The sequence below is a fragment of the Hyperolius riggenbachi genome, chromosome 3, assembly GCF_040937935.1.
Source record: "Hyperolius riggenbachi isolate aHypRig1 chromosome 3, aHypRig1.pri, whole genome shotgun sequence".
Taxonomy (NCBI): Eukaryota; Metazoa; Chordata; class Amphibia; order Anura; family Hyperoliidae; genus Hyperolius; species Hyperolius riggenbachi.
This window is the reverse complement of record NC_090648.1, coordinates 337,364,274-337,382,014: the sequence shown is the minus strand read 5'-3', so window position 1 is coordinate 337,382,014 and position 17,741 is coordinate 337,364,274. Positions and strand designations below refer to the sequence as shown.

The 17,741-nt window shown below is 44.0% G+C and overlaps 1 protein-coding gene across 1 annotated transcript in view; it reads left to right on the top strand.

Annotated features, from left to right (window-relative positions):
* CFAP54 (cilia and flagella associated protein 54) overlaps positions 1–17,741 on the top strand; it is a 528,182-nt gene that overhangs the window by 375,444 nt on the left and 134,997 nt on the right. The window contains exons 50-52 of the mRNA XM_068273664.1: positions 4,817–4,939; positions 5,037–5,090; positions 17,283–17,472. Coding sequence (XP_068129765.1) covers positions 4,817–4,939; positions 5,037–5,090; positions 17,283–17,472 — 367 coding nt within the window. The remainder of the gene's footprint in view (positions 1–4,816; positions 4,940–5,036; positions 5,091–17,282; positions 17,473–17,741) is intronic.

The window sequence follows — 17,741 nt, the reverse complement described above, 5'->3', positions numbered from 1 at the left end:
AACGAAACAGAGGAATTGTTGAAGGCTATTTATGACTCATTAGGTTTAAACGATGATGTTCAGTCTTCCATATCTACACATGACGCATTATATGCAGGCATGGAGGGAGAAAAACCTATGGTTTTTCCAGTACATTCATCAACCAAGCAATTGATTAATAGTCAGTGGAAAAACCCTGATAGGAAGGTTTTTTTGTCCAGAGGTTTTAAAAGGAGATTTCCTTTTTCAGAAGAAGACTGTAAGCAGTGGGATAAGTGCCCTAAGTTAGACGCAGCCTTTTCGCAAGTACAGAAAGAGAATGAGTTGTCTTTTGAGGATCTGGGGTTTTTGAAAGATCAGTCAGACAAAAAAGCGGAATTCGCCTTAAAAAAGACATGGTCAGCTATTTGTGCAAATTTCCGCCCTGCTGCTGCTACCACTTGTGTGGGCCGCACTTTAGATTTATGGATGCACCAGGTTATGCGTCATATTAAGATGGGGTCGAGCAAAGAAATTATTTTAAATTCCTTTACTGTAATGTTTAAGGCCATAAACTTTATTATTGATGCAGCAACGGAATCTATCCGGTTGACAGCAAGAGCAGCAGCTCTATCTAATGTTGCCAGAAGGAATATCTGGATCAAAACCTGGGAGGGTAGTAACGTTTCAAAAAACAAGTTATGTACTATACCTTTTTCCGGGGATTTATTATTTGGGCCAGAATTAGATGAGATCTTAGAGAGGACTTCTGATAGAAAGAAAGGCTTTCCTAAAAAGAGACAATTCAGACAGGGGAAAAAGTTTTTTCGGAGGAACCGTCAAGAGAATAAAACTAAACCCCAGAACAGACGCAGACCCTGGTCATTCACGCGTGAGCAGAACAAGCCAAACGCCTTGTTTGGCGGTTCAGACTCCACTACAAAAAAACAGTGACAACGAAGAAGCAGTGGGGGGAAGGTTGGGCTCCTTCTTCCCTCAGTGGCAGGAATTTGCGACCAGCCCATTCATTCTCAACCTGATCGAATTAGGGTACCATATTGTCTTTCAGCAGAGACCTCCAAAAAGATTAATTGTCACGAAAGAATTGAAATCAGACGAAGAGCAAAGAGCCATAACTGTCATCCTACAGGATATGTTAACAAGGAAGGTAGTCACTTTGGTACCAATTCTGGAGCAGGGAAAGGGGTTTTATTCAAAGATTTTTTTAGTGAGGAAGCCGTCGGGCAATTTTTGTTTGATTCTAAACCTCAAACCTCTAAATCCGTTCATAAAGCATCAAAAGTTCAGGATGGAATCAATTTATTCGCTAAGGAATCTGTTGACAGCCAATTGCTTCATGCTGAGCATCGATCTCAAGGACGCCTATTGGCATGTTCCGATCGAACAGAAATCGCAGAGATTTCTCAGATTTGCAGTGAAAGAGGGAACTTTAGTGACTCATTACCAGTTTCGTTGCCTCCCCTTTGGCATAAAGTCCGCTCCAATAATTTTTACCAAGGTGATTGCCGAACTAGTCTCAAGTCTACACAAGAGAGGGATTATGATTGTTCCGTACCTGGACGATCTATTGATTGTAGCGGAATCAAGACAAACATTGTTAATCCACAGAGAAATAGTCGTAAGAGAACTTCAACAAGCAGGGTGGATTATAAGTTTAGAAAAGTCACAATTAGAGCCATCTCAAAATATTCTTTTCCTGGGGTTTATGATAAACTCCATAGAACAAAAGATGTTCTTACCGGAGCAGAAGATTGCGAAGGTAATACAGCAGGTGAGAGAGTTCAGGGAAATGGAGGTCATGTCAATACGGGATGCAATGAGGCTCCTGGGACTTCTGAACTCAGTAGCGCCAGCGGTGCAATGGGCATTGAAGCATGCTTGGATCCTGCAGGCCTGGCTTTTGAGAAATTGGGGCAAGACTATCGAGACTTTAGATCGATTAGTACAGATCCCGATAGAAGTAAAGGAAAGTCTACAATGGTGGACGGTTCCCCACTCATTAACCCAAGGCAGACTTTGGCACTTTCCGCAACAGATAATCCTGACCACGGACGCAAGTCTGTCAGGATGGGGGGCGCACGTTCAAGACTTTAAGGTGCAGGGTCTTTGGCAGCATCATATGCAAGATCAGTCCTCAAATTACAGAGAATTGATGGCGGTGAAATTAGCTTTGATAGCAACTCAGCATGTGATATCATTCAAGCACATGCAGATAAGGACAGACAATTCCACAGTAGTGGCGTACTTAAATCGCCAGGGGGGAACGAGATCACACAGGCTGCTAACACTGGCACTAGAAATACTGGATTGGGCAGAACAGACTCTATTATCAATCACGGCAGTTCACTTGAAAGAGTCAATGAATGTACTAGCAGATCTACTCAGTCGCAAACAGCTATCAAATTCGGAGTGGCAGTTGAACCCCGAAGTATATCAGTGGATAGCATCCCTATGGGGAACGCCGGTTATAGATCTGTTTGCCAACAGGGAAAATACAAAATGTCGGCAGTTTTTTTCCCTCAATACCAAGGACAATCCTACGGCCGTGGATGCGCTGGCCCAGACTTGGGATTTCAGTCTAGCGTTTGCTTTCCCTCCACTGAATCTATTACCGTTGGTTTTGAGAAAGATTGCAGGTTCCAGAACAAGGGTGATTCTGATTGCTCCAAACTGGCCACGAAGGTCGTGGTATCCACTGCTACTGAAATTAAAGATAGAGGAACAGATCTTACCATTTCTAGACAATTTAGTACTAGTTCAGAACCAGGTTGTTCCAGACATCAAGAAATGGAAGTTAACAGCCTGGTTACTGAAGAGCGTATTCTAAAAGGCTATGGTCTATCAGATAAGGTAGTAGATACTCTTATCAAAAGTCGGAAAAAGAACACAAGGGCAATATACCTCAAATATTGGAAGACATATAACTTATGGAAAGAACAGTCAGGGTTTAGGTCCAATGAGATAGCTACGGTATTAGAGTTTCTCCAATCCGGGGTTGATAAAAAATTGGCCTTAAGCACTATTAAGGTTCAAATTTCCGCTCTTTCAGTTTTTTTAGACACACAATTGGCTATTCACCCATTGATTGCTCATTTTATTAAATCAATAGAAAGGAATAGACCCATTTCTGTTAAACCATTCCCAAAATGGGATTTATCCTTAGTTTTGAAGGCCTTGACAAAGCCTCCTTTTGATTGTGTAAATAGCATGAATTTACGTTTGTTGACACTCAAAACTATTTTTTTAGTAGCGATCACCTCAGCGAGGAGGGTCAGTGAATTGGAAGCCTTATCCTGCAAAGAGCCCTATTGTATCTTTTATAATGACAGGGTAGTACTTAGAACAAGTTCTGAGTTTATTCCAAAAGTGGGGGATATTTTTTATCGATCTCAGGAAATAATACTGCCAACATTCTGTCCTAGTCCAAAAACTGAACAAGAAAAACAGCGACATTCATTAGACGTAAGACAAATACTTAAAAGTTATCTGGAAAAAGTAGAAAGTTTAAGGAAAACCGAAGCTCTTTTTGTAAATTTCACTGGAAAGTTAGTGGGCCAGAAGGCCTCAAAGAGAACTATAGCTAACTGGATTAAACTATGTATTCTGGAAGCTTATAAGATTATGGAGACAGCTCCGCCAAAAGATCTCAAAGCTCACTCTACTAGAGGGACAGCAACCACATGGGCCTTCAGAGCTGGTGCTTTTCCTCTGGAAATCTGTAAAGCGGCAACATGGAAGAATTTGGGGACATTTATGCGGCATTACAGACTGGATCGAATATCCTCATCAGACCAGGACTTTGGAAGGAAAGTCTTACAGGCGGTGAGCCCACCCTAAGGTTAGTGATTACTTGTATATCATCTCGATGTATACCTGTCCTGGAGGGTTAATGGAAAAAACTAAACATTAGCTTACCTGGTAATTTTATTTTAGGTAACCCTCCAGGACAGGTGGGGTAACCCACCCCGTTTCCTGTATGCACTGTACTGTATAAATATCTATATGTATAGAGTTAAGGATGGATGTATATACGTGTATATATATGAGTATGTACCATGTACAATGTTATGAATAGTTAGGTGTCAGGTAGTTGAGACCTGTTGGGATAGTTTCTTTATTTAATACTGCCGGATACCTGACAAAAGTTTTTATTTATAGAGAGTCCTGTGGATGTTTCCTGTTTCCTGGGAGGGGCCAAGTCTCGATGTATACCTGTCCTGGAGGGTTACCTAAAATAAAATTACCAGGTAAGCTAATGTTTAGTTTTCAGACTGCAATGATTGAAATCTAGACCCTGTTTGTGGCTGATTATTCCTGCCAGGGCATAGGTTTCAATTACGATGCAGGAGTGACCCGTCTCTCCCAATGATCTCTCCCTTGCTGCAGGCCTCTCGCTCTGCCGCTGCTATGACGGCAGACCTCTGTGAGCCAGTCAGAGCCGAATTCATTAGCTCCTGACCCCGTGATCACAGTAAGCCAATCCCATTGGCTCACATTGATGACAGGGTCATGAGTCAATTAAATCAGCTCCTGACCAGCTCACAGAGCTCTGCCATCATTGTGATGGCAGAGTGAGGGGCCTGCGGCAATGGGTGAGTGGCGTGACCAACAAGAGTGGTGGGTAAGCCCCGGTAAGACATTGGTAAGCCCCATTTTTTCATACTAGTAGTCTCTGGTCCTTAAGGGGCCAGAGACTGCTAGTACGCAAGTGGTTAAGGAAAATGAAGAAAATAATGCCATTGGAAAGTTATAGTACAGTTGATTGAACAGCCTGCAGCGATTAGAAGGCCTTTTAAACTGTAAAGCAATTTCTAATTTGTATTTTCTCTGACCAAAGGTTCGCGCACTCACAGATCTGCACCTGTTTGCTGAGGCCTTTTGTGAGTTGTCGTTGCTCAACAATGGAAAACGTATTCCCAGAAGACCGCATGAAGGATTCTGCCCTGCTGGAAAGCCTTTGGTAAAGCGCTTATGTAACTATTGTAGTTGAATACCCTTATTTGAGTAATTGGCAGCTAAGTTGTATTACTCTAATTTTTTCTTTTTTTCCAATTCAGCCAAGTGTGAAATTCTCATCCTCAAAGATCTTTCTCTGCAGTGAAAACCTACAGGTAGGCTGAACATGGTTTAGTGAGTAAAGGCGCCCATGCACTCATCAATTTTCCAATTTGATTCCTTGTAGTTTCAAAATTCATATGCTGTGAATCAATTCCCCAAAATATCAGATGGACCAAATTTTTTTTTTACAAAAAAATGATTGCAAGTATTCTTTGGACTGGAAGGAAAATTTAGGTTGATCGGGGGCAGGGTGAGAGCACTGGTAGATGGATGGCCCATAAAGTTACACTGCATCAAACAGTGCAATGTTTTTGATTGATCAATTTTCAATAGATTCTCTGCAGAAAACTATTGGAAATGGATGTACAGTGTGTGATAGGAATCAATTGCTTCTGAATTGATTCTTTGCCAAATGGAATCAATCTTTTTCGACCACTGGATAGAAAATCTATGAGTATGTGGGTAGCTTAACTCACTAGCAGCACATTTAACCAAAATCACACTGTAATAGCTAGTTTTCACATATTAATTTAGCCCTTAAAGATCTTTTTCATGCTTAACTATTAAACAGGTATTCACATATACGTATATGCAGTATTCATATTTAATCTACTGTACATTTTGCCATTTATAGCCATCTCCGCAATTTATTATCTGTGATTATCTTGACAAAGTTTCAGCCAGATTCCCACGTCTTGTATTACTAGTTCTCCTAGCAGTCAACAGCGCAAGTACCTGCTCCCTGCACTGCCCTGCTTCCTCCTGTGTAAACACTGTTTATTGACTATTCCAGACATGCTTACAGGTAGACATGAAGTTTTTAGAGTTAGAAAGTCAGTGGCAGTATGAAGTTTTCTTGTACTGCACCTGTGCAGTAAGCTCCCGATGACGCGCGTGGAAGGGAGCACGGCCACGGCCGCGCAGCTGCAGTGTAATCACTCGCATGATTACACAGGGACCAGCGGCGGGGAATGGAGCATCGGAAGAGGACGACATTACCGGTGCAGGGGGCCGATAGAAATCTCAGGTAAGTGTCATCTTGTTTGATTTTTAGGATGCAAAAGAACTCTTTTAAAGGGATACTTAATGCATGAATAAAAAGTCAGTTTTACTTACCTGGGGCTTCTACTAGCCTACGTGTGGCCAGGCCTGTCGGGGAAAATGACACTAGCTGGTGGTGGGGGGCTGGAGGATCTGTGAGTGACTGTGAGGGCATGGGACAGCTCCAGGTAGAGATGGCCCAAACCTACGATTTTCGGTTCGCGAACCGCGAACGTGAACTTCCGCAAAAGTTTGCGAACATGCAAACTTCCGCAAACCACAATAGACTTCAATGGGGAGGCGAACTTTGAAAACTAGAAACATTTATGCTGGCCTCAAAAGTGATGGAAAAGATGTTTCAAGGGGTCTTACATCTGAGTTTTTTGCATGGCGGAGTGGGATAAACGCCAAAACTCCCCGGGAAAAATCTGGATTTGATGCACAGCAGTGTTTTAAGGGCAGAAATCACATTTTATTACTAAATGGAGGCCTAAAGTGCTTTAAAACATCTTGCATGTGTATACATCAATCAGGGAGTGTAATTAGTGTACTGCTTCACACTGACAGACCAAACTCACTGCGTAAAGCACCGCAAACAGCAGTTTGTGTAGTGACGGCCGTGCTGGACTGGTGCGCACCATGGCCAGAGTGCAAGCGATGGCGGTTTTCAAGCCCATATGGTCGGGCTGAGGTAGCTGAATGACAGAACAACAGTGAGTGTTTTGTTGTTGCAGCTGCAGTGCAGCCAGAAAAATTAGCCAGGCATGTACATGCACCAGAAAAATTATTATAGCGGCCGCTGCTAGCCTTAAAAATTCAGGAATCCACCTGGAGTCCTGGTGGACTTTGTTGGTGGTGGCAGTCAAGCGGCCTGCGGGCAGAGGTGCTGTGTGGGGAGCGACTTAGTCTTGGGGCAGGCAGCCAGTCACACGGCGTGCAGGCAGAGATGCTGTGTGTGGGGACTGACTTAGTCTTCGGGCGGGCAGTAACCCTCCGGGATCCATGCCTCATTCATTTTGATAAAGGTGAGGTACACTTTTGTGACCTAGGCGACTTCTCTTCTCAGTGACAATGCCTCCAGCTGCGCTGAAGGTCCTTTCTGACAGGACGCTTGAGGCAGGGCAAGACAGAAGTTGGATGGCAAATTGTGACAGCTCTGGCCACAGGTCAAGCCTGCGCACCCAGTAGTCAAGGGGTTCATCGCTGCTCACAGTGTCTACATCCACACTTAAGTCCAGGTAGTCGGCTACCTGCCGGTTGAGGCGTTGGTGGAGGGTGGATCCGGAAGCACTAAGGCGAGTCATTGGACTAAAGAATGTCTACATCACCATGAGATCGCTAGAGCGTCCTGTCCTTGCCTGCATGGCTATGGGAGAAGGTTTACTGGCAGTGGTACCTTTATTCCGTTGTGCTGTGACATCACCCTTAAACGCACTGTAAAGCATAGTTGCCAGCTTGTTCTGCATGTGCAGCATCCTTTCTGCCTTCAGGTGAGTTGGTAACATGTCCGCCACTTTGTGCCTATACCGAGGGTCTAGTAGCGTGGCCACCCAGTACAGCTCATTCCCCTTGAGTTTTTTTATACGGGGTCCTTCAACAAGCTGGACAGCATGAAAGACGCCATCTGCACAAAGTTGGATCCAGACATACTATCCAACTCCTCTTGCTCTTCCTCAGTGATATCAGGTAAGTTCTCCTCCTCCAATACCACGGGAGCGTTGAGCAGCACAATCCCCCTGCGACACCTGCTGCAGTTGTTCTTCTGCTGCCTCTTCCTCCTCCTCAAAAAAAACAAAACACCTTCCTCATCATCTGACTCCTCTTCCCCACACGACTCTTCCTCCTCCTCCCCCCTCTGTGCTGCCGCAAGTGTTGAGGAAACATCTGGTTCTGATGAGAATTGATCACACAACTCTTCCTCCTGTAACTGTTCCTGTTCACGCTCATCATCCACAGCTTGATCCACTACTCTACGCATGGCACGCTCCAGGAAGAAGGCATACGGGATCAAGTCACTGATGGCGCCTTCACTGCGACTCACCATGTTTGTCACCTCCTCAAACGGCCGCATGAGCCTGCAGGCAGGTATAGTAACAGCTGGGGGGATAACAGTTCCACCAAGCCAGCTGTCAGGCGCCCGGCAAGGGATGACTGGCAGATATTGGCTTCTTCCGCTCAAAGATTTCCCTCACGGACACCTGGCTGCTGCTGTGGGCAGAGGTGCAGGAGCCGCTCAAGGTGAGAGGCGGAGTGGAGGAGGTTGGCTGTGATTGTGAAGGTGCAAGGGAGAAAGTGGCTGAAGATGATGCACCTGAAGGAGGAAGAGGAGAAGGAGGGTGGCTCTGCTTTTGTGTGCTGCTTTTGCTCAGGTGGTCTTCCTATTGCAGTTTGTGCCTTTTCTGCATGTGCCTTCGTAAGGCAGTTGTCCCTTCGTGGGTGTTGGCCTTTCCATGGCTCAGTTTTTGGTGGCAGAGAGTACAGATGGCATTGCTCTGATCTTTGGCATACACATTAAAAAATTTCAACACCGCTGAGCCACCCTGGGGTGTGGGCACTATGGTGGTGTCAGCAGCTGACGTTAAAGGGCATGTTGGCTGGCTGTCCATAGGTGGCGATACATGGCGCCGGATACTGCCACCAGCTGTTTCTGACTACGAGCTCCCCCTGCTTCTTTCAGGAACTCGTCTCCTTCTATTTCTCTCTGACTCCCGCTCTGAAATGTCCCCCTGTTCATCTCCTCTATTGGAAACCCACGTGGCATCCGTATCATCATAATCATCTTCCCCCCAGCTTCGCTTGTATCAACCACCTCCAAAACTGCACCAACAGCAAGTACTTCATACCTTACGTCCATAGTGTCGCCTAACTCAGACATATGAGGTGGTGTAACTTGCTTAGCCCCTTCATCTTGTTGTAACAATAATGCCTGTAAATCAGTGATTTCCCCACCAAATAACTCCTGCGAAGTGTCAAATGTAGCGGATGTGGTACTTGGAGTAGTGCTGGTGGCTGTGGAAGATAAGGTGTTCTGTGTTAAATAGTCAACCACGTCCTGACAATCTTGGGAGTTGATGGGACGTGCCTTCTTCTGAGCACTGTACTTTGGTCTAGGGCTGCAATCACGGCCGCAATCATGGCGCAATCTAGGGCCGAAATCACGTCAGCACAACCTCGAACAGACCTGCCAGGTGGCCTGCCTCTGGGTCTGCCTCTACATCTGCCTGTTGTTTTTGTCCATATCAGGGGGGAGGAAGTGAAAGGTATGCACTGACTTGACTAATACAATGTGCAGTCACACAGGTGCAGTGAAAGGTACGCAGTGACTGGTATTACAATACATTGTGCTGCTGTCACACAGGTGCAGTTAACAGTTATGCACGGACTGGTATACTAAACAGTGTGCGGTCACACAGGTGCAGTGAACAGGCATGCATGCATTGGTATTACAAATGTGTAGCTGTCACACACAGGTACCGTGAACAGGTGCAGTGACTGGTGGTATATTACACTGCTTGCGGTCACGTAGGTGCACTGAACAGGTTACAGATATACACTGCAGTGATTCGTATTACAAATGTGCATCTGTCACACACAGGTACCGTGAACAGGTGCAGTGACTGGTGGTATATTACACTGCTTGCGGTCATGTAGGTGTACTGAACAGGTTACAGGTATGCACTGCAGTTATTGGTATTACAAATATGCAGCTGTCACACACACAGGTACCGTGAACAGGTGCAATGACTGGTGGTATTAACAATGCATGCGCTCACGTAGGTAGGTAGGTGCACTGAGCAGTGATTGGGATTACAAATGTGCAGCTGCCTGTCACACACACAGGTAGTCACTGAATGTGCTGGGCCTGGCAGTGGCACAGTAGGAATTACCACCAAGAGGCCAAAGGCCAGCTGTGACTGAGTGACAGGGCTGTATATATTGCAAGTGGGCCACGCACAAAAAAAAATACATCACAAGAACAAGATTAGCTCCTGAAAGAGCTGTTGAGGGGTGTTTTTTTAGCCATAAGAATCAGCAAGGAGCAAGCTAAAAAGCCTACAAGAGCCTAACTAAGCTTTCCCTATAGCTCTCTCTGCAGCAGCTCTCCTTTCTTTAATTACTGCAGGCACACGAGTGAGTGAAATGCCTGATGCTGCCTGCCTTTTATAAGGGGGGGGGCTCCAGGAGGGAGTGTAGCCTGATTGGCTACAATGTGCCTGCTGACTGTGATGTAGAGGGTCAAAGTTGACTCTAATGATGTAGTATAGGGGCTGACCGAACTTCCGAAAAAGTGTGCGGTTCTCCGCGATAGCAAACTACGGAAGGTTCGCCGGTTCCCGTTTGTTGGCGAACCGTTCGGGCCATCTCTAGCCCCAGGTAAGTAAAAGTGATTTTTTTTATTCATGCCTTAAGTATCCCTTTAATACACCATTTGCAGGAGCAGACACATTGCTGTGTAGTACAGTTGCATCTAATACTATCCAATACATTTGCTGCTAATCACGTTGCACCAATAACAACTTAAAGCTCTATAGACTTGTGTGTTAACCTCCCTGGCGGTACGCAGATGCGGTGGCTGCGTCCGCGGGAGGAATTTTTTGAATTAAAAGTATTTTTCAATGTTAGCCAGCACTAGGCTACCTAACTGTGGCCCCCAAGTCCCCCTGCACTGGTCTGACCCTCCCCCCCCCCGATCGCCGCTGGCAACACCCATCCGCGATCCCGAGAGAGACGCAGTTTCCCAATTGGCTTTACTCGTCGCCTTGGCGGCGATCGGACATGACGTCATGCACATTTCCGATTTTCCCCATAGCAAAGCCGGGTGTTGATTGGGAGGCTGCGCCATCGCGGGATCACTGGGGGGTATGTATACCGGAGGTGATCTGGGGCGATCGGAGGGGACCGGAGGGACTTGGGGGACATGGTTAGCTAGCCAAGTGCTAGCTCAACCAAATAAAAACATTTTTATTTTTAAAAAATCCTCCCGGGGCCATGTGATCCCCTGCGGCGGCTAGCCCTGCTCCAGTAGATATGCTACTACAAAGCAGCAGTTTGTTGCAGCTACAGTGCACAGCACCAACTCCACTGGACAACATTAAAGGAAACCTGAGATGAACAGGTACCTTAACCACTTCGCGTCCCTGGGGTTTTCCCCCTAAAAAACCAGAACAATTTTCTACATTTCACACTCCTCCCATTCGTTTGCCAATAACTTTATCACTACTTATCATACATAAATGATCTATACCTTGTTTTTTCCGCCACCAATTAGGCTTTCTTTGGGTGGTACTTTTTGCTAAGAATTATATTATTTTCTATGCATTTTAAAGGGAGGGGTAAAAAAATGAAAAAAGTCATTATTTCCCAGTTTTCAGCCATTATAGTTTGAAAATAAAAGTTGCTGCTGTAAGTTAAACCCACACATTTTACTTTTCTATTTGCCCTGGTTATTTTACCATTTAAATTTAATCCTAGTACAATGTATGATGACAATAAATTATTTGGAAATAAAATGCATTTTTTCATTTTGTGTCTGACTTTTATTTAGTTATTTTTTTCCTCCCTTATAATCTGATCCTCCCCCCAGTTAGCCAGATGTGCACCTACATATGCCTCCCTCCCCCATAGTTGGTCAGATGTGCCTCTGGATATCCCTCCCCCCCCCCCAGCCAGGCCTTAGTAACCCCCCCCCCCCAGCTAGCCAGATGTATAGCCTTGGCTATTCACACCCCTCTCCCCCCAAAGCTGGCTGGATGTGTCTATTCCCCCCCCCCTCCATAGCTAGGTGTGTGCGCCCCTTTAACCCCCCCGGTAATCCCATGTGTGTTGCTCCCCTTCAACCCCCCCCCCCCCCAAGCAGCGGTGTCTCCTAATGATTTCCATCCCCCCCCCCTCCATGCTGCGATCAGGCAGCATGGGGATTTACAAAGATGATTTCCCACCTAATCTTCTTCCTGCGCGGCGATCGGCTCCCCTCCATTTAGTACTGCTGACAGCCTCTATGTGCAGAGTGGATCGGGTCCCGGCTTGATGACGTCATTAAGCCGGGACCCGATCCATTCTGCACATAGAGGCTGTCACCAGTACTGAATGGAGGGGAGCCGATCACTGCGCAGGAAGATGATTAGGTGGGAAATCATCTTTGTAATTCCCCATGCTGCCCGATCGCAGCATGGAGGAGCAGGGGGTGTAATTACAGGGGATCGGGCGTGGGGTGGGGGGATCGGACCCCCGGGAGGCCATCCAGGATTAGTGTAGTTAGAGGGAGGGGGGTTGATGAGCCCAGGTGCGTGCTAGCACGCACGCTGTGCTCATTTAAAGGGGACAACTTATATTCACGTCATGTGGCTTTCAGAAGCCACTTGCAATGATGTGAATATACTGTAGTCAGGATATGAATTGGTTAAAATAAACATACCCCTTGAAATTGTATGCCAAATACAGGCTATTCCTGTATTTTTGTTGCTCTTCTGTGCTGGGCAGATCAGAATGAAACAGACAGCAGGGTAAGTGTCTGTTCTCATGTCCCTACTAGTATATAGTATTAATTAAAGCAGGCTGCTTCATCTCTGGTACCCTTTATATGTGAATTTGATAGAGCTGTAATGTTGCTTCAGATCTGTGAATTTGTAATATAGCCCTAAGGCTAATTGGTTAAGGCAACAGATCCGGACACTAGAATGAAGATGTCAACTCAGAGAGATATAAGAAGTCACTGAATGTTTTAGACCATTAGCATTCAACTTTTTTTGTTTTGTTTTGGATGAGTAAGCTCATTAATAAAGCTGGCTTGCTATCAGTGACATTGTATGTACCTTGGTTGATATCATGGATCACACCTAAGGTTATGTTGGCTTGGCACAGAAGTCTCTGAAATCAGGGAAATTACTCTTGATAACTGTATATTTCAAAATCTAGTAGAGGCTATTAAAGTCCATCTTAAAGCAAACCGGAAGCGAAAAATCCTTATGATATAATGAATTGTTTGTGTAGTACAAATAATGAATAACACATTAGTAGCAAAGAAAAGAGTCTCTTATTATTATTTTCAGTTTTGGCATATAGCTTTTTTTTTTAACCTTGCAACAGTCTGTCTTTTATTTATTTAAGTGTTTATATAGCGCCGACATATTACGCAGCGCTGTACAGAGTAAATTGTCTTTTCACTATTTGTCTTATTTGCAGTTTACAAACCACACATTGTATTTTAAACTTTAAAACAGAGCAAAGCAAATGACCCTTTGAACTTTCCTGCAGAAAAACAACGAAGAAACAATGAGAGACAGGTTGAGATAAGGTTTAAGTGCTCCAGAAAACAGGACTGTCTTCGACCCAAGTTGGGTTGAAGAGCTCAGAGAAGATCTTTTGTAGTAATAACAACTGAGGTTTCTTAACTCTTTCTGTACTGGAAAACAATAATGAGAATCTTTTCTTTGCTACCAATGTTCCATTTCTTAGCTGTAGTACACATACAATTCATTATCTCATGAGTTTATATTCACTTCAAGGTTTGATTTGACCTCCTGAGTGCTACGCCGCTCAGGAGGTTTTGTCACTTTTTGCCCGATTTGTAAATAATTGTGCCTAATGGCAATAAACCCTCTAGCTAGCACTAGGCTAGCTAGAAGAAGTCTCCGGCACCCCCCCATCCCTGCCGCTCCCCCGTTTATATGTTACCCAGCCTGGATCCAGCGATCGGCGCAGCCTACCCACACAGCTCCGATGTTCACTATGGGGAGGATCGCAGATGACGTCATGCGCAAACCCAATCCTCCCCAAAGAGAGACCAGAGCTGTGCCGGGAGGCTGCGCAATCGCTGGATCCAGGAGGGGTAACGTATAAATGGGGGGATCGCGGGGATCCAGGGGTGCCGGAGACTCTTACTAGCTAGCCTAGTGCTAGCTAGAGAATTTACACACATTTGGCACGTTTAATTCATTAAGGGGGACTCCTGGGGCCACAGAGCGGTATGCCCGACACAGTGTCGGGCAATGGGCATACCGCTAAGGAGGTTAAAGGGGACCTGAAGCAAAAGGTATATGGAGGGTGCAATATTTATTTTCTTTTGAAACAATACCAGTTGCCTCAATAAACAAAAAAAAAATTGCGCTGCTTCCTAAGCAGAACAACAGAATCACTGCTTTTTTAAAGCGTACACCACACCTGGGAATATGATTTTACCCACAAAAAATAAAATTTATTGACGTGTAGGCACTCCCAAACCATTATTAAGTCCCAAAAGTCACTATGAATGCAATGATTCCTCTTCATAAACCAATAAATACTCGATCCATCAGTATCATGTGACATAATCATTCATCAGATCCTAATGCTGACCCATAGACCAGCAATAAGCATTTTATGCATCCACATCAACAGTCGTACAACTTGCTCCACCAATATCATGTAAAATACTGGCTCACCAGATCTGAACGCTGACCAATGACAGACCAGCAACAAATGTTTTATGCATGAGACCAATTCCTTCAGATCCACACATCGATGTTTAGGATGTCCTTGGAAAACCAAACAATCGCTTCTGGTGTAGTATTGCACCCTTTACAACTAACACCATGCAAATTAAAGTTGACTTCTCACTACGTGTGTTTCCAGTCAACTATAAGCAAAACAATATGCTCACCAGACTGATTGGCTGACCTACTACAGACCAGCAGATAAATATTTAATTGAAGTTCAGATGTTCCAGTCGTTCCATTCCATACTCCACAGATACTAGGCTTAAACATATCTCCTCATAGCGTAATTCCGTTTATTTAACATATAAAAATTATAAAAGTGCACTCACATGTAATAAAATCATTTGCGCATGTAAAATCACAGATGGCTGCCAGCTTCCTGCACACTCCATCCTTAAGCTCTGCCCAGGGTTTATGAAGAGGGGTCATTGGGCTTGATTCAGTAAACGGTGCTAACCCAGTTAGCACGCCTAAAGACTTTGGGCGTGATAACTAAGGTGCTAACTGGGTTAGCACAATTACTAAATTTAAATCGCGTGCAAAATCCCGCGCGCTAAACTTAGCGTGCACAGCGAAGTGCGTGCGAAACGTTGCATCGCGGTGCAACGAAAACGGTGCACCCGATGCGCCTATAAGGTCGTATTAGGTGCGACTTTACCGTCGCATGGTACACCTATAAAGTCGCATCCAATGCGTTTTCGTTGCACTGCAATGCGATGTGCGCGCGTAAAGTTTTGCACATGGGACTTTGCGCGCGATGTGAATTTATCACGCCTAAACTAACTTTAGGCGTGATATAGGGCTTTTCACAGGCATGCTAACACTTAGCACGGTTTACTGAATCGAGCCCATTAAGTTCATAGTGACTTTGGTGATTTAATAATTGTGTGGGAGCGCCTACACATCATTGAATTTAATACCAGTTACCTGGCTATCCTGCTAATCTTACTGGTCAGTAGTGTCTGAGTCACACACCTGAAACAAACTTGCAGCTCAGATTTATGCTAGAATCATCACATCATATCTGCATGCTTGGTTAGGATCTATGGATAAAAGTATTAGAGACAGAGGATCAGCAGGACAGCCAGGCGACTGGTATTGTTTAAAAGGAAATAAATATGGCAGCTTTCATATCCCTCTCACTTCAGGTTTCATTTTACAAAAACAGATGCTCCACCAGTGCTGACTAGGTTAGCACATGCCAATTACACTTACCGTCTCAACCCTGTGTTTTCTTAGGTAGTGTAGTGGGTAAGGTCCTGAACTAGCAGTTTTCCAACCTGCAAGTAAGTCTCTGACTCCTGTTTTATTTTTGCTGACTCTTCTTATGGTCCTGTTTCCCAAACAGGAAAGTTGGGTTGTACATGCACACCTTCTAGTTATTATAGTGATGACAATCGGTAGCAAAAAACTGTGCTCTAGGTTGCAGGGTGGAAATTGGCTAGCATGCCAAAAATACGGCCTCACTTATGTTACCTACTGAAACACCACTCTTGGGCTAATTGTTGTGGACTAGTGATGAAGTTATCAGAACTAGCCGTGTGCTATGTTTTTATTCTTGGGTAGAAGGAGCAATGAACATGGCAATTATGGAACTGATTTCTCAACGCTACCAACAAATCAAAACAAATTAAATGTTCTACTTTTTGCATACTTCTAAAAATGAACTTAATTTTTAAAGTGTGCAGATAGTAATTTTTCTATCTTAAAGGAATACTATCGATACCCAAGTGTTCTAAAATGACAATGTACAAATAATGTCTAAGTAGCTGTGTAAACATTTTCCTACTTTTCATGTTAAATATCAGAGGCAAAAGCTGTAATTTATTGAGGGTAGGATTTAGCTATATTGGGACAAATCAATTGCAGAAGGGGTGTCTGCTTCAAAGCACAGCCAGAGTTGCATATCAGACTACAGAAAGCAAATATCAAACATATCAAACTCTGAAAGCAAAAACAGTATGAAAAGCTGTGACAATTAGTTACATTTCCTCTGCTCTCTTCAAACACTTCAGTCAGAAACACAGGACACAGCAGCTGCAGCTATTGGAAGCGTTCTCTCTGTCACACACAGAGTTACACATAGAGTTAACTGATCAAGTGTGAGGGGAATTTCCCCTCTCTTCATGGCTCAGTCTGCCGTCAGTTTTGGCGTCAGTAAAGTTTGAAAGTATTTTGATAACAGTAAACAAAGAGGTTGTTACTAAAATGTATACACCAGTACTTAGCAGCACTTCCCAAACAATTCCTGTGTCAATTGAAAAAAATATGTGGATCGATAGTATTCCTTTAACACAATTTTGGTTATGTTTTCAGTTATTCATTTTCTTTACACATATTTGTAATGGTGCTTTAAAAACAGTAGCTCCAAACTTTATCACCTGTTTTAGTATTGTCTGTTGTCACCCTGGAGCCCTTTGTTACTAAAATGAGGAAAGTCTAAAATGTTCTGTAAGGTTAAAGGAACATCTAGTGCTTGATGTGTGCCTCCTCCAAGGAGCTGTTCCTGTCTCTAAGGCTTTAACAGTGACGCTTAAGGCTCATTTAATTGGATGGCCACAGTCTGCCATGTAGCCTTCCAGACTTGTTTTGTTTTAGTAAAGGCCATGTTATCAGCTACCAAGGAATATTGTAAGGTAAAATAATATTAACAAAAATTTTTTTATCATTATTTATATTAAGAAAATCATTCAATACAGCATTTCAGAAGCAAATATGTTTAAATTGCAGGCTATTGAAGAAATTCTTAACAGAAAACCCAGTGCTTGTCTACTCTCTGTGTGTGATCAAACAACCGTGAATAGGCTAGTACTGGCTAAAGCACATTTCATCCTAAAGCTGTCTTCAGCGATTAATGCCATTCCTGAAGCTGTGAAGAAGTCTAGTTATTATGTGACTGGGGAAAACACAGAACATCAAGGTAAAAACCTGGAATCTGGCTCACTGGGTAACAGAAACATCTGAAAAGGTCATATTTACTTTTATGCTTGCTGAACATTTTAATGGTGCTTTAGAAAAATCATAAGCATGCTATTCTTATATTTTGAGAGGTTTATACCAGGAACACCTCGCTCTTGGTAATGCAGTGATGTCAATGCAATAGCACATAGCCATGGGAGAGTTATTATTCATACCTATTAAGAGGTACTGCAAAAATTTGTTCTGCACACTGCAGTTCTCTGAAGACCC